Source organism: Dermacentor albipictus, chromosome 3 (genome assembly GCF_038994185.2).
Source record: "Dermacentor albipictus isolate Rhodes 1998 colony chromosome 3, USDA_Dalb.pri_finalv2, whole genome shotgun sequence".
NCBI classification, from domain to species: domain Eukaryota; kingdom Metazoa; phylum Arthropoda; class Arachnida; order Ixodida; family Ixodidae; genus Dermacentor; species Dermacentor albipictus.
In genome coordinates this window covers 142,189,138-142,206,415 of record NC_091823.1, presented here as the reverse complement: position 1 = coordinate 142,206,415, position 17,278 = coordinate 142,189,138, and the positions used below count along the sequence as shown (strand labels likewise).

The 17,278-nt window shown below is 51.9% G+C and overlaps 2 protein-coding genes across 5 annotated transcripts in view; both read right to left on the bottom strand.

The window, feature by feature from the left end:
- Window positions 1–17,278, bottom strand: part of LOC135905337 (ETS homologous factor-like) — a 477,295-nt gene that overhangs the window by 97,865 nt on the left and 362,152 nt on the right. The gene's annotated exons all lie outside the window — the stretch shown is intronic.
- Window positions 5,923–11,098, bottom strand: LOC139057597 (uncharacterized). The gene has a single exon (XM_070536100.1). It carries the CDS (start codon window positions 10,728–10,730, stop codon window positions 9,531–9,533), a length of 1,200 nt encoding a protein of 399 aa, XP_070392201.1. The 5' UTR covers window positions 10,731–11,098; the 3' UTR covers window positions 5,923–9,530.

Below are 17,278 nucleotides of genomic sequence, written 5' to 3'. Positions count from 1 at the left end.
CATACGGTCGGTTTCTGAGGGAGCTCGCGCGTCCCTTTCTGCTCGGGCTACGTGACCCTTTGAAGAAAAAGCCAACCTATTCGAACGCACTAGGCCGGAGTCACAAACAAGAAAAAAAAACTGCAACATGTGCTGCGAACGAAGAGTACCGAGCGCCGTTGAGTCCCCTGCCCGGACCCATATGGGTGACAACACCCGATAGAAAACAAAATAAATAAATAAAATGACACGTGCAAACGATTTGTGTGCTTCGCATGGAGGGTTTGTCGAGAACAACGAGAGGGAGAGTGCGGCACCGTCGTAGACATCGCAAATCGGCAGTGCGTGTCGTCTGCTAGGAAAGTGTAGTCTGTTAGGAAAACAAGTTGTGGGGCTCGCGCGACGGCCGCGCGCCGCATTTGGTACGAAATTGCTGTTCTGTCAACAGGCTTTCACGCTGAAATGTCGCACTCACGTACGGTCTCCTCCCAAGAGAATGCACCGCAACGCAACACGGCAGCCCGTTTTAAAGAAGACGAAAAGAGCCTGCCGACGACACTCCTGAACGGCTACAAGCATATTGTGGAATGCAAGAAAACTGATGTCGCGTCGTTGACCAAGAAGAATCAGACATGGAAAGAAATAGCAAAACATTAGAATGCCAACCACGGGATTACGCGGCGCGATCACCTGCAACTGAAAAAATGCTGGACCAACCTGAAGCAAAAGCGGGAAGAGGAAGCTGCGGAAGAAAAGGGAAAGCGCCACAAAACTGGTAAGCGCACATGTTCTGCATGACTGACTTATTTGGGCTACTTTTTATTATGTGTAGTCACAGGAGATGAGAAAATACGCTCGCAATCAATCTTTCCGCGACTGCGGGAAGCGCACCAGCATAGGGCGCGGGTGCTTCGCGATGAGCAGAGTCACCTTTCCAACTGCGCGGCACACTGTTGACTGAGGAATGCGGACCGGACCTCCGGTGACTGTTTGAAACGTGCCAGCGCCGTAAAACACACGTAGGCACACAGTCGGTCCTCTGTTGTCCCCGCTTACCCGAATAGGCAACTTAGCGAGAAGTCGCACGGCGTTCTTCGTGAATCTGTAGCGACCGAGGAATTGTTCGTCGTCGTACAGCTCCATCGAATTCCCTCGGTCACGTAGGGTGGGTCGCGGAATTTTCGGCAAGGGCTGCGCCCCTGAAAATGCTGTATCCATGGCGTAGCAAGCAAACTCGAAAGCAGCTAACCTCCGCGCGACGTCCGTTCGGGAGGCTGCCATGTTGGAATAACACACGAAGTCAGTTTCAAGCTAGCCCGGGAGCAGACTTCAAACTTGAGCGGACTTCGACGCAGCCAAGTCGTTCCCAAGTCGTCCGCAAGATCAAGCACGATTTACGACGCGCGGCGAAGCTGTCTTGAGACTGCCTGAAGTCAAGTTCGAGCCAAGTTACATCGCTGCATTCGGGGGTTAAGATTATATTTGACTGTGACTGCTCCTGACTTAATTTTATTTTCATGATTTTACTCTGGCTATGACACCTTTCATCTGCTGTATACTTTGGAGTTGTTTTATTTTGTTTGAACTGCTGCATATTTTCAGTCAATTTTTTTATCTTCTGTATTTATATGTCATTACTGTATACCAAGGACTTGGCATTTGTATGCTAGTATTCCTTTTTTGTTTTGTTAATTGTGGCTCAAGATGATGGTGGCAATATGTAATCAAAAATAAACATGGGTTACTTGAGTTCGATCATTGTCTTTCCTTGAAAAGCTATGGCAACCTGGAATCATTGGAAAAGTGATTTCGGACTAACTGGGAAGGACTAAAAGTTGCTCCTGCAGTTACTACCTGTGGACTAACCTGAACAGACTAACCGTTGGTCCTCTAGGGACTAACTGGGAAGGACTAAAAGTTGCTCCTACAGTTACTCCCTGTGGACTAACCTTAACAGACTAACTGTTGGTGCCCTAGGGTCTAACTGGGAGGGACTAAAAGTTGCTCCTGCAGTTACTCCTGTAGACTAACTTTAACAGACTAACCGTTGATCCTCTAGGCACTAACTGGGAGGGACTAAAAGTTGCCCTCACTTTTAGTCTGCAGTAGTTGCTCCCCCAGTTAGGCCGCTGCATTTGCTCCCGCAGTTAGTCCGAAATTGGTTCAAAATCTGTGGCAGGTCATTTAGTCCCCCAAGAGACTAACAGCCATACCCGTTTTAGTCCTTTTTGGCTTAGAGTGTAGCCCTTTCGCACCCAGCTGTCGTGACGTACTACGGTGAGGGTAAAACGCGTGGATGACGAGGAGGCTACGGCCAACGGCGTTCCGACTGGACGCCTACAGTGGCCTTTAAAGAAAGGGCGCTGTTTCAGAAAAAAGAGAGAGAGACACGGCGACGGAGCACGGAACAAGCCGATTCATCTCGAAATGGCCGCGCAATTCGGGTTCCGCGCTGCGGAGGAGGCAGCGGCTCGAACCGGGGAGGACGGCCCTCGCTCGGATGACCGAGTCGCACAAGCCAAACACGGGCCGCGCGCACGCACGCGTAATCTCAAACACAGCTGCCGGCGCGGGTCGGCAGCGCCGAGATATATACACATATGTAAAGAAAGAAGCCGGGCGCACTCCATGGCTCACGCGACGCCTGGGACACACGGGGTGCCGCCGCAGTCGGTGTAGTAGCCCGGCACTTAATTACCTCGCCCTTACGCGCGGGCTCTGCCCCGCGTGCGAGCGCACGGCGAACGTAATAGAACTCGGTGGCCAACCAGCGGCGCGGCAGGCGAGCAATCGTAGGCGCGTCCGAGCGCGTCGCCAAATTTTCCGCACGCGCGCAGCCCGGGCCACAATGCGCGGATACATGTCGGGGACGCGCCGAAGTTGCCCGCAGCGAGAGCGGCAGGCGAGAGCAGCCAGTGCTCGTGCGAGACCCCCCCGCATCGCTTCGCTTTTTGGCCACAGGGTGCGCAACTGTACGTAATGCCGCAGAGTCAACGAGCTTGGGAAGGACTATAGCTTCCGAACGGAAGGGCGTCCAATTCTCGAGATGAGGCGAGGCTTATATTAAGGAGAAGGCTGACGAGCGTCTTATCTGTGGGCCAGCTTTCCTTTCAGGGCAATCGTGAAACGGGCACTGCGCGATTACAACGATAACACGGCGAATCGGGTTAGTTGTTGCGTGATCGGAGGCTTACATTAGAGAACGTTTCCAGCGCAGAGCCAGAACAACGAGCGCGGCTGTTCGGGTAAAAGTTCGCGGCGCCCATTTCGAAGCTTTGACATAGGTCTGCAAGTTATGTCCTTCCGCGCGGAGGCAGTGGTCAAGTGTGGTACGGCTGGTGCAGTGACTGACAGCTAGCCTCGACCGGCGTGTCTTTGCGACTGGGGGGCTGTGACACGCAAGAGGTCTCCTCCTGACCACCCAGGGCTGTATACCACGTTTTCAAAGACCAGGACAGGCACCAGCAAGGGTTGCACCAGCGTTGTAACAGGAACACGATCTGAACCCGAGACGACCTCTTTCCGTGTTCAGCCTTGGGACGGCACAGCCTCCGAGCTACACTTCCCAATCCTGCTGCACGTAACTGGTGACGAGCATGGCGGTGCCGGCGCGGCTTCCGATTGCCGTGGCGCATGCAACCGCGTGCGTATGCAACAAGTGCCCGTTCGGCCCTCCCGTGGCGCGTCCTCCACGCCGTGGCATGTCGTGGATGGCTCGCGTGCCGCCGGGGACCCATTAGGTCAGTCACAGCCGGCTGGCGATGACGTCGTCGGAAGTGGCGGCCGCCTCTACCCTCCCGCATATCGCCGCGACGAATCTCGCGCGACTGCTCGAAGGACTCCGCCCGCTGGGTGGCACGCGAGCGCCAGGCCGTGCTGCTGATGCGATGCTGCCATGAGGCTGTGTTCCTACCTTATGGAACGCAGCACGAACAGCGCCGCTGCATGCGAGACACGCGAAGAGACGCAGGACAGGCTTTCACGGGAATCAGCTCCCAGCTTGCCGTCACCTCAGATATGACGAGGATCGCTCGATGACAGAAGACCCGTTATCTCTATAGACCACGCGCAACCCGTTGCCGCGGGAAACAGCGGTCGCGTCGTGGTCACGTTGTGCGGGAGTTTGGCACTGGTATAGACTCGGTGAGAGTATGGAGGCGCAGTCGCCATCCGAGACGTCCGCCGAGTATACCTGCATCCTAAACGACATTCGAAACACTTCGCGGGGGTTTCCCGTTCGCGATTGCGTACCTCCAAGCCCGCAGTGGCGAAAACCAGGACGGAGGCGCGGGAATCGTCTCTCCGTTGTAGCCCGCAAGCACCCACGCTCAGCTGCCCTGCGTTGCGCTAGCGCCAAGCGCGGCTGCCCCGACTGTGGTCGGCGCGAAAGCTGCGTCGATGCCGGCGGTGCGGGCAGGTTGGCTTCTCCCGGTCGCAGGCAGCCTTGCGCGGCCAAGGTCGCTTTCCATTTCTCCCTGTGGGACGCCGCCGGGCCGGCACTTCGCAAGAACGGATCGGAGGAGGGCTCTCCAACAACAACCGCGCAATAGGGACGCCGGCGCCGTGCACTGCAAGTGCACCTATACGGAGAGGTGCGTAAGTACTGGCGTAAGGGTATACGGGAGCGCGTGCACTCTAACCGCTGGCTGTCGACTGGGCCTGACGAGATAAAGGACGAGCCGCGGGGAGTGAACCGCTTGGAATGAAATGGAAAAAAAAAAAGTCCACGCGCTTCATTTGCGCGCTAGAGAGGAAGATGCTCGAGCCGCGGTGAGAATGAAACGAGGAGGAGAAGGATGAGGAGAGCGAGCGGAGTGATACGAAGTTGCGGGTGAGGCCGAGAACCGTGACGGGCGCGATGCGTGAGGCACAGTGGCCGAACAGAGAGGCCTGCCGCCGTTGTGCAAACGTTTTTTGCGTCAAGGAGCCGAGCGAATGCTGCCTTGGTATGCCAGCGCACGTACGCGATAGGCGTTTTCTTCGTCACTGTCCGTCTCTGCAGGTAAGTTCCAAAACCCGCGCCCTCCCCCTTGTTTTAGGAGAATTCCTGCGGAAGAAAAAAAAAAATATGACGGCCGCTTACGTTTATAATTGAGGGCTTCGCCGAATTTCAACTCTTCTGCGCAGTTGAGACGGGGCGAAACCGTCGGAAGGCGCTACCCGAAACAAAGGTAGGAAACGGCCCTGCGGATTAACGCCAGCGCCGCGCGTGGCCCGACAGTGGAAAGGTACCCGCAGTCGCCGTTGAATCACGACTGCTTGAACCGAGTCGGTGCGAGTCCGCTGCCACTGCGTTCGTGTCCTTCCTTCATTTACTCTTTTCTTTTGCACCGTAGCGCTGTCTAGCCCATTCCTAGGCCTCACTACCATACGTCCCTCAGCGAGTCGGGTGATACGCCATCCTTTCCCAAACTTTCGGAGTCAGCGAAAGGAGCAAAAATGTAGGCCAGAGTATACATAACTCGCGAAATAAAGAGAGATAGAGAGAGAGAGAGAGTTTGAGCAGCCGGCTTGGCACGCGCGTGGCCTTCCGAACACGTACGCGCACACACACACCGACGACGTCCACCAGGGTGCGCAAGCGACGCTGGCACGGAGTATACGTTGTATACGTCAGAGTTGGGCGCTCTCTGGGAACTTGGAAACTGCGCCTTTTGGAACACCGCGCTTTGGAGGAGGAGGAGGACTGAACCGCTTATGGCGAAGGAACGCCGCATCACTCAACTTTTATGCGAAGCATATTACGAGGGCTCAACCCAGCTCCTCAGGCGCGGCGGTGACCATGAAATCACGTGACACCGTGACGTCACGACAGAGGAGAAGTGGCTTTGGCTCAACTCTTGCAAGACGGGCTGGGTGGGAATCGAACCAGGGTCTCCGGAGTGTGGGACGGAGACGCTACCACTGAGCCACGAGTATTTTTTTTTTTTTATTACCGGCTTGGCAAAAGAAGGTACAATGTGAGTATTACATGGTCATAAAAACAACTAGTCAATGCCGGATCAGTGTGGTGTGATAAGAACGATGTAGGCTAGTCACTTTGTCCAAAGCACTTAGCCAATCAGGAGGGTCACTCTGTGCACAGAAAAATTCGCGTATATATAACACACTTTCAATGAAATATTCATGTGCAGGGGCCTGAACAATGCGCTCATGTCTGATATCCATACGCGTTCGCCACACACTGTGCATGCACAAAAGCATTAACAGATCGACAGGCACTCCCTCTGGTTCCGCGCATGGCAGGAAGCGTATTCCGAAAGCACTTAAGGGCAACTCCTTTTTAAGGCTACGTTTTAGAATATCCCACAAAAACACTGCGTCATGACAGTCCAAAAAGATATGCTCAATCGTCTCCGGTTTATTGCATATAAAGCAATTCACAGACCAAGGTACAAAAATGCCTTTGCTTTGCAGCCACGGTTTCACTGGGAGAGTGCCTGTATGTAGTTGAAAAAAGAAAGATTTAACAGAAGCTCTTACCGGCATTCGTTTAACTCTCTTAAGAACATCTCGTTCTGAACCTAAAACAAATACTGTACGATACAACGGTACAGGCAAGAATACATCAACAAGATCTTTGTACAACTTCTTACTAGTAACAACGGCCAAATATTCACTGGAAAATCTTGCTTTTAGTATTCGGAAAGATGCGACCACTTCACGCAAAAAAGCACTTAAAGGCATTGGCCCCGTATGCATGGACGACACTACATAATCAGGCAATGAATCACGCAGTCTAGCTTGAATCATTGTTCTCAGAAAAGCATCCTTTTGATCACGCAAAAAAAGAAACCTGCTTACAATCTGTTTGAGGAACAAATGTGACAACCCCAGCCCCCCATTCAACACTCTATGGAACAGATTACTACGACTTGTACGTTCCCATGTTGAAGCCCAAATGAACATCGCAAATACTCTATGTAGCTTTTGCACAGACATCCTCGTCAGACATAACGCTTGCATCACATAAAAGATTTTCGCGACTAAAAACAAATTACACACTGTGGCTCTTGCAAACATTGAAAATTTATGCCCTCCCCATTTGCCGGTCTGGGTTTTCATTCGCACTACTTCATTGTCCCAATATTCTTTGCTATCTCGATAATGTGCGAGGGGGACACCTAGGTAGGTGCCTGGAGTTACTGCCCATTGCATGTTACAAAAAGTCTCGGGCTTGTATTGCCAATTCCCATGCCAAAAACCAAGACACTTGTTCCAGTTAATAGCACTTCCACTTGCAGTACAAAATTTTACAGCCTCTTGTACAACTGCTTTAACACTGTCATGGTCCGTACAAAACACTGCTACATCATCAGCATATGCTAAAACTCGAACTTCAGTTTTATGAAAAGTGTAACCCCGAATGTTTGGGCTCTTCAGCAGCCGCAAACAAAAGGGCTCGAGGTAGAGAGCGAAAAGCAGGGGGGATAAAGGGCAGCCTTGTCTCACAGACGACAGCACAGGAATACCATCACTTAACTGCCTATTAATTATCAGCTTCGCTATACAACCATTGTACATCATTTTAACACCTTCTGTAATAACAGTTCCAACATTGATATGGTCTAGGATCAAGAACAGAACTTCATGTACGACTTTATCGAACGCCTTGTGGAGATCTAATTGCAACATGGCCACGCGCCCATACGTTCCGTCACAGCATTCAAGGACAGTTCTAGCTGTGTGAACATTGGTAAAGATTGACCTGCCTTTTATGCCGCATGTCTGATGTGGCCCTACAAGTGACTTAATAACACTTTGAAGGCGACGAGCTAAAATCTTCATGAATATCTTATAGTCCACGTTTGTTAGACTGATGGGACGGTATGATTCAACAGAATGTAACTTAATCGGATCAGTCGTTTTAGGAATTAGTACTACGTGGGACGCTCGGAAGGATGGAGGACTTGTTTTCGTTTCAAAGAATTCACTAATTAGTCTTTCAAGTGCGACTGCCATTTCTGTTCTAAAGGCTTTATATAGAGATGCACCGAGACCGTCTGGCCCAGGTGACTTGTTGGAACTAAGCTCCAGAATCACTGATTCAATTTCCTCAGCCGTAATATTGGCTTCTAGAGCGTGCACAAGGTCATCCTCTAATCTCGGCATCAGCGATAGGAATTCTGTTCTGAAGTAGTCAGTGTCCGGAGTATTAAGGCTGAAAATATCTGTGTAATGTTCGACGAATGCCTGTTTGATTATTTCTCTTCGATTTGTGATTTCGTTTTGATAGCATATTTCCGTTATCTCTTTCGACAAAGCGTGCCTTTTTTCATCACTGAGCGCGCGTTTGGTAGGCGTCTCTCCGGACCACAGTTTCTCGTTACGCGCCCTTATCACTGCGCCACGGTACATTGCTTCGTCTATTGCCTCGAGCTTAGTTTTAGTCTCTTTAATTTCCCTTGTGAACAATCCCGGCTCGTAGCACTCCGTACTTAGCATAAAATCTAGAGCACTCTGCAGCTCTTTAACTCGTTGTTTTTCTTTTCGCCGGAGCGCACATGACCTATCAATAGCGGCTATTTTAATATCGCATTTGAACTGTTCCCATACTTGCATAAAACTTCCGGAGTTACTTCGCAGCATGTTCGCTATATAATCCTTGACTTTAGTCACGTACTCTTCATCTTCCAGTAATTTATCATTAAACTTCCACAAGTCCCAATTAAATTTCGCAGCTATTCTCTTCGTACCGATTGTAACCATGACTAGGCAGTGATCACTAAAAGAGACATAGATCGTCTGGTAGCCAGAACATAACAGCGAACATTCTACAGGAACATATATACGGTCCAATCTAGCATGACTGCCTCCCTGAAAGTGAGTGTACATTGCCCGGCCTTCATGCGTCGATATCAAGCCTACATCTTCAAGGTCGTGCTCACCTACAATTTCGGACAGTAACTCGGCGCTCCGATCTCGAAAGGAACGGCTTGTTGTCCTATCCTCTGGTCTACAGACGCAATTGAAATCGCCAAGCAAGATCACCCGCCTTTCAGTAAGCAGGACAGGCTTCACCTGTCGGAAGAAACTCTCCCTTTCAGCAATTGCATTCGGAGCGTATACACACACAGCTCTCCAAGCCACTCCATCCGATTCAAAATCACACATTACAAGGCGCCCACTTTCACACGAGAACACAGTATCAACAGCCCCAATACCATTTCTTAAAAAAATAACGCATCCACCCGCTCTTCCAACAGCATGACATACGCAAACGCTGTATCTGCTACGATAGACCGCTACCATTCTGTCTGTTTGTTCTTCGTCTTCAATTTTAGTTTCCTGAACCGCGAGCAAATCTATTTCGTTTTCTAGCAGAAGGTGGTTCAGTTGCAGTTGCCTTCTACGCGCCGACAGGCCCCTTACATTAAGCGTAGCAACACGTAGGCTGGACGTGAGGTTGGTAGCCATCTAAGGAAAAGGGAGACGCCGATCAGACTACTCACACATCAAACAGAGTGAAACCATATCCATTAAGGCGTTTGAGCTTAGTACTGACCCGATCAAAGACCGGGCTTCAACCGTTGTGGCAAAGGTAGCCTCCGCTAAGGCGGAGGGAGAGCAGACGCAGTACTGCGTTCCGGTGGCAATTTCGGTTTGGGCTTGAACGGTCCGCGGCGCGTTGAAGGTGCCTTCGGCGGAGGCTCCTCGCCGCGTTCACCGACCAATCTCGGTTCCTGAATATCCGAATCCTCGTGAGACCGCTTCACTGCTACACTTGACGCGGCGGGCATCTCGGTATCGGCGTCTTCCTGGTTGTCGCCCTGCTGCCCAGTCGTAACCAGGCTTACAGCTGTCACGCTATCCGCTTTTTCCGGAAGGAACGCTGGCTTTGATGCGACGGCCGGCTGGGTTTGGTCCTTACCGGCTTGGCTGGTATCTGCAAGGGGTGCGGGTGTGGTTTCCTTGGATGTTGACTCCTTGGTGGCATCATCTCCCTCACTTCCGTGGGTTGCTTCAACCGCGTCTGCTTCATCCATGATGTGTTCGGCCACTTCATCATTTCGTGCCTGGCCCGTAACATTAGCGTAGCTACGCACGCACTGGCTCTCATCGTGGCCGAAACGCCGGCATAGCCCGCAGCGTGGCACCCGACACTCACGGCGTATATGTCCTTTTCCACGGCACCGAAGGCAGAGCGGAGCCCTGCCAGGAACATGGACGAGAGCAACGTCCTCACCAACACGCAACTGATGGGGCAAGTCCTTGATGGTAACACCCACCTTCAGTTTCAGTGTAACCGACCGTGTTGTTGAAGCCTTGTCAACGCAGCCTTTAACCCTCCATTTATCGCGGGTTATTTCAGTCACTTTTCCGAACGCTGCTAATGCCACTCGCACGTCGTCGTCTTGCACACCGTGGAGCAGCCAAAACAGCTTCAGCCTGACACCTCGGTTGGTCGGGTCAATAACCACGCAGCGGTGGTCTTTTACATTGAAAGCTTCGGCCTGCAGAATCTTTGCCTTCGCTCCTTCGCTGTTGAAAGTAACGGCCCACAGGTGGTTCATCTGATATGCCCCAAGGGCAACCACATCCGGCAGCAATGACAGACGCGCTAGGGCGTCGCGAAAATGCTCGACGCGATATGGCCTGGCGGTGACATCACCATGCAAAAATACTGTGTTCAAAACACTCGAACCTGATGGCAGATGGGGAACAACCATTTCATAATCCTGGGCAGGCATTTCAGTGCTCCTGATACCGCGACCCGGCTGGGCCGCTAAAGCCGCTCCTTGGGAGCCCATGAAGCACACGTCCGTCACGCTCGGTGGCCGGAAGTCGTCTCCACTGAGCCACGAGTACAACGCTTCAAAGCGGTACAAAAGCGCCTCTAGTGAATGCGGTGTTGCCTTAGAAACGCGCTGTTTCTAAGGCGTGCGTCTCTTGCTCAGGCGCACATTTCGTTGCCGCGCCGAACGCTGCTTTGCTCGACGCTCACCGCGTCCAATGCGGGGCGCGTAGTCGCTGCCCTGTAGCCCATTGTCTTACACCCCTTGGCGGGTCGACGGGAACGCTGTCGCGTTCCACTCTTGAAGGCGAAGAAGTAATGCATGAGTTGTTTCTTCGTCTAGCCGAACCAAATATAGCCAAGCAACAGCAGTTCACCAGGCTAAACAGTGGTTCAACAACTAAAATAAAGGCTAGTATGCTTCGCATCCTGGGCTTAACCTTACCTAAGCCACAGCCATTTTTTTCTTATGCTTGTTCATTCGGGGTAGTCTCACTGACGACATTTCTCCTGTCCAGCTAGGCGCGGGCGCGTTAGGTGCCACGGCCGCACAAGGCCGAGACAATAGACGGCGAGCTAGCCAAGACGAAAACGGTCGTTATAGCGAACACATGAAATAAAGGAGAATGGGAAAAAATATGTATATAGAGAGAAAAAGCGCGCGTTCATTAGCACCTGAAGCGCTAGGAAGCAGCAATGTTGACTGCGAGAGAAAAGCACGCGGATCAAGATTTCTCCGCCCACGGTGGCAGGTATTTTTCTTTTTTTGTCCCATTCGCTTCCTTAAACAAAAGCAGAATGGAGCGTCGCAAAAGTGCCCGATCTCACTCGCGGTGACTTCTCTATTTTTCTTCTTCCTTTCTCTCTTTCTCTTCGTGCGTTTGCAGTGGACTGCGTCTTCGCGCACGCGCCGACACTCCCGAGAAGGAGACGCAAGAAAATGGAAGAGCCGGTGTCGCGCAGCCATCGCGAGTCCTACTTGGAAGCCGCGGACTCACCTATGACGTCTTTCGGCCTCAACTCTGACGCAAAAGCAAGGATCAAGTGGGCATACACAGAGCGGGCGCCGCAAGCCGGTTTCTCGTCAGGCAGTCGGCGGGGACTTCTTGCGAATCTCGAGAACCAGCTTCGCACATCAGGCGTAAATTTGCTGGGCTCGTTAACGAATCCACGGAAGCGCCACGCTATTACTCAGGTGTCGCTTTGTCTTCTTCAGACGCATTGTTTTATATTTAATTATGGGGCGCACGCCATATAGAGAGTTATTACGCGTGCGCGTTTTAGCAGTTAACTCCGACTGGACCCTGACCGCAAGTGCAAGTGCGTCAGAGACTCGCAAAAACGCGTGGGCTACGCCAACTAATTATGCATAGCGGTGGTTCCGGAGACGAAGGGTCTTGCGCGAGAGAGTTGTACCTCGGATAGAAGAAGCGATGCGTCGCCGAAGGGTCGGGGTTAATTTTTTTAGCCACCTAGAGGTATTCAGCAAGGAGGCAAATGTGAATTGATCAGTCTCGCGCGTTCACTTATTCAAAAAAATGATTGACATTGTCCCGACAAAACGCGTACGCACATTTACATGTCAAGTTACAAGAAGCCACACAGGCGTAACAGAAACGAAGGTGGCGTCGCGGTTCGCGCGGCCCCTTTTCCACTTCATCATTATTCGAGGCAATCAATCAACAAAACGTGTTCATCCTATTCAGCCCCATGACAGAACGTTCCGGCGGTTACATTGTTTCGCTTTCGTCCGGCCATCATTTCTCGCGGAATTGTCGCCGCTATCTACGCAGTTATCAGTCGGCCCAAGACGCGCCCGCGTGGGTCCGAAATTTCGTGATTGTTGTCCCCGATTCTTTGGTGAAATAGTCGCGACTGATCATATTCTTGACTAATCAGGCGACGCGAGTAGTGCCGTACTTTCGAGAACGCACACGCGACCAGGAACGATTATTTCCGGAAAGTGCAGCGATAATGCTAAACAGAAGACGTACCGGATCCGCCACTTGAGATTCGACGACCGACGACTCTGCTCGCCGGTGTAGTTGTGATTTTTTTAGGTTTGCATGCACGTCTTAATATGAGCGCAAGTTCGCTAAAAAAGAAAGAGCGAAATTCCTAACTAGTTTAGACTGCTGGTAAATTCTTAACTGCCATTACAAAGTGAGAGAATGCCCTCCAAAATATTCACCGTCACGTATGTCGTCTCCCCCTCCAATCAAGGCTCCCGCCCGGCATGGGCGCCATAGAACCAAGTCACATAACAGAATACGGGAGAACTAAAGCGAAGCGGAGTCCAAACTGCAGCGGGGTTTGAGGCAGAAATTTCTCATTAAGGGGACGAATTAAGCACCTGGAAAATTGTACGAAATGCAATGTAAAAAGAAAAAGGGGGGAGGGGAACGTTTACGCGCGTTGTGGGCTCTGCCGTGCGTCGCACGTAATTACGGTGCCGAGTCCGTCACGGCAGGCGAACAAGCGGGGGCTCAGAAACACAACGAGAAGGACGACACGTCGCATTCGGCCGTCGCTGGAAGAAGAATTCTCAGGGCGTATCTCTAGGTTCTTGAAGCCGCGTATACGGGCGTGTACAGTTTGCGAGTGAGTCAGTCGGCGCGATCGCGCAGGGGGGAAACACACCTCGGCATCGTCAAGGCCACGGCCGGCCGTTATCTATACGGACTTTGGAGAAGCCCGTCGGCCACACCGCGCGCGCGCGCATAAATACCGCATACTGCGAAATCTTGCGCGCAAAACGAGCAGAGGTGGCAGAGGGCAGTCGACGCGACACACGCACGCGCTTGAACGTTGAACGTGCTCGCACGCAAGGGATGACGCTAAACGAATCGGGGAATTTTTTTTCTCTCTTCTTTTTCTCGGTGCACGTATACCTTTCGCGAATTTGAATAGAGAAAGCTCGTTATCGCGAAGTGGTCTCCGAAAAAATTACGCATTTCTAAAGAAAAAAAGAAGAGAAAAGAAATGAGGGAGAGAAACGGGGGAAAAAAAGGAAGAAGTGGAATGTGCTATTCGTAGAACACTGCATGACCTACCACGGTGGCAAGAAATGGTTACAGGTATAGCGTGCTAACCATATACAACTGGCTTTCACTTTCGTTGTAACGACGTTTGTTGCGTATCTAGCCCCGGAGCAACGTGGATATTATGTCAGAAGCTTTGTCCTGTAGCTGTACATAAAGAGAGATTGAGCCCTGGCCATCACGGAGCTGCCCAGACGAGTGTATGCAGCGGCGGTTACACACCAAAAGTGTAGGGGTTTTTAGGGGTATCGGTCCCCTTCGGCCACAACCGTTTCAAATGTCGCCGGAGGAAAAACACCCGTCAATCGTTATCGACGTCGTTATTTCGTGACGGCTATTGCTAAGTGCGATACTTTTTTGCCGACCTTTGTCACTGGCTCGCCTAACCCGGAGAAGCCCCTGGTATATCCGGGATTGGGAACTTGGTTGGACGGATGACAAGAAGGGAAAAAAACTGGCGTACTCCGTGGAGCAAAAAAGAAGTATGCGGACCAGATCTAACTCCACAGCGGCGATCTTCTTCTCGGCCTGCACGAACGGCACTCGAAATTGAGGACTGGAGTCCAAGTTTGGCATTACAAACTTCCCGCTCCACTCCTCAATTTTAATTTCTGCGCACGAATTGGGAATAAATTTGGCCTCTGTTTCGGAGACCCGAAGGTCCTTACACGTTTGCTCGCGAGTACACACGCGGGCACCACCGTGAACATTTTTTCTTCCCCGCGCTATTAACGTCACCCGCGATACACCTCTACTGCCAGTAGCAACCACTGGCGTTCGTTAGCGTCACTTTCTTCCTAGCCTCGAAGTTCCAGTAAAAAAACACGCGCTGCGAAAGTCCACAAACAATCTTGGCATCGCCGCAGCGCTTCGGAAATAACAAAACAGCGCGCGGAGCGGTATACGGAGGCCGCGGCGACTCTCGGGAGGGGGCTTTCCCCTCAACAGATATATAGTCTGGGCTGGCACACCTTCACCCTCCGCGACGAGGCCGGTACGTTCGCGTCATGGGATCCCGACCTGCTCGCCTCGGTTCCCCCCGGCTCATAGGTTTTCGCGGTAACTACTTATTTACCGCCGCACACAACAGACGCGCCTGGGAAAACGCTCGTGACTAAACGGTTATCGCGGCGTTAAAGAATAGTAATATAACCGGCGAGAGAAAATGCAGGAGTCGCGGAACTCGCTTGTTGACGCGCCTAACGGGAATGCCGCCTCAGCCGCGACTGAAAGGCGCAGGCGTTCGACTCCTCCGTGAACGCCTCGCACCCTTACAGGGGTGCAATTTTGTCCCGCAACGATAATCGCCATCGCACTGGTGGGCGCTTCCTTTGGTTAACGCCGCGTGTGCGAGGCACTTCCTTGCCGCAAGCGCTATGCGTGTGAATGGCGTTGTGGCACGTGCTACACAAAGGACGGGTGAAACGGCGTTAGAGACGGGAAATGCGCGCAAGTGTATAGTGACCGTTACGCTTGTGGCACTCCTCCAGTTAAAGTTTCATTGTCTAGTTAAGGTGCAAAATTACGGCTATAACGGTGAGGGATGTTTAAGAATTATGCCGGCTTGACAATGAGAAACGTGGCCTGTACAGCCGAGAAGCTTCTGCGGTTGGGAGGCGGCGCGAAACGCAATTTATGCGATGCCTCGCCGTTATGTCAGCTTATAACGCGCGCGCCCATGGGTTATAAGTGACGTATAACTTAAGTGACCAGTGACCTGCAGACGCTAGTAGAAGTAGCCGACCGTGTGGATCTACATTCCTAGACAGAGGGAGAGAAGCGGAACGAAAGGCAGGGAGGCCAATCAGACGTATAACATAAGTAATTCTATAGACAACTATGCATATTCTTTTCTTTTCTTTTTCTTGTTTTGGGTGCCTTTAACAGAACCCGGATGACGCCAATCATAAACAGCGACGGCAGAATGCGGGCGATGGTCTGAGGATCCCGAGTTTTTCATGAAAGACGCCAAGCAATAATACAAAAATAAATAGAAGGTCACAAGAAGAAAATGAAGCTCTCGACAATCGTGGCGGTAAGGCTGATACGCGTAGTGCTATGTGTACAGAGCACAGCACCTAAAGACACGCCGTTCGCACGTACAGTCGGCATCGGAGGTTTACGTGTCTGAGAATACGCTTAATGCCCGAGCTGTTTATGACTGTACCGAATAAACTGAACACTACGTTGTTCGCATGCACTATATATACAGCTTACAGGCTGGAAATCTGAATACCAGGCTGTGCGCCCAGTCTGCCGAAATATGCAGGGGCTTTTTCTCTTTCTTTCATTTTTTTTTTTCAGATCACGCGGTGCGTATAATTTTGACACGGATCGTACGCGCATGCGATTGCGCCGAGGTACACTCGCGGGAAATAACGAAATCCGCAAGTGTTTCGGCCGAAGTAACGACAACGGGTTCGGCCTCAGGGCGCAGTTAGTGCGTGTAATGGACAGCACTGGCAATTCCCCCACTTCTGAATCTGGCATGACAGAAGTGCCAGGCGGCGAAACCTCCCGAGAGGTACAGCGGTGTTTTCCCAGCCGCTATACGGTTATACATAAGCTTCGAGAGACATCAGTTGCGCCAGAGATTCGCGTCCTTGTACGCTACAGCGAGAGCTGCCCGGTACGCTGAACGGTCAGAAAAAAAGAGAGAGCGCGAGAGTGATAAAGTCCGTATCAGTCACGTAGAAGTAGAAAGACGCAAAGCCCAACTTCCAGCCCAACTTATTCGGCAAACCGCAGAACTGACCCCGCGGTCTATACAGCGCAGTGTGCTTCGATTTGCGGCGTTAATTGTAGTCTTTCCCCACACAAGCGATCGCGTGAACACAAGAAACGCCCGTATGAAGAAATCGAACCGCGCTTGTTTCAATATGCACGCACATTATCTCATGTACACGGGACTTACGTGCTCTGACGCGTCGTTGTTCTACTTTTTTTTTTTTGCGTGAGAGCGAGACGGAGAAAAACAAGAGCCGTACAATGAGTGGCGAACGTTCTGGAACACGCTGTACACACGCAGTGAAACACGCGAGTCAACCTCGTCCGACGCATTGCATGCGGCGACAATTATAACGGAAACAGACAGGAGGGGGGAGCCAGCGGACAGACTCGGAGTGCCTGGGGGCATGCCTGCAGCTCCACTGCTCGCACCTGCGCTGAGGGCACACGGGTGGCGTACACGCAGGGGCGAGCGCACCCTGCACATAAACGCACACGGCAGAGCACGAATCGATGGCCCGGCCGTCGCACGGCGGGATTTTAGACGCCGATGTGGCTGAAGGATTGCTTGTTCGTGAAGGTGCGACAGAGCGTGGAAGCGAGCGCGCACGCTAACGCTCGTCGGAAGGATCGTAACAGCTCGCGCATCGAGGCGGCTGCTGGCTGCCCAGGTGTAATAAAAGGGGCGCGTTAAGTGATTTAACGCCCTACGCCACGGAGGGGCAGAATTACGTAGTTCCCCCCTTTCACTTTAATTTTTTTATGCGAAGCATATTACGAGGGCTCAACCCAGCTC

Bases quoted from the DNA above. Each gene is read 5' to 3' on its own strand.
- LOC139057597 (XM_070536100.1), bottom strand. From the start codon at position 10,730: ATGGGCTCCCAAGGAGCGGCTTTAGCGGCCCAGCCGGGTCGCGGTATC.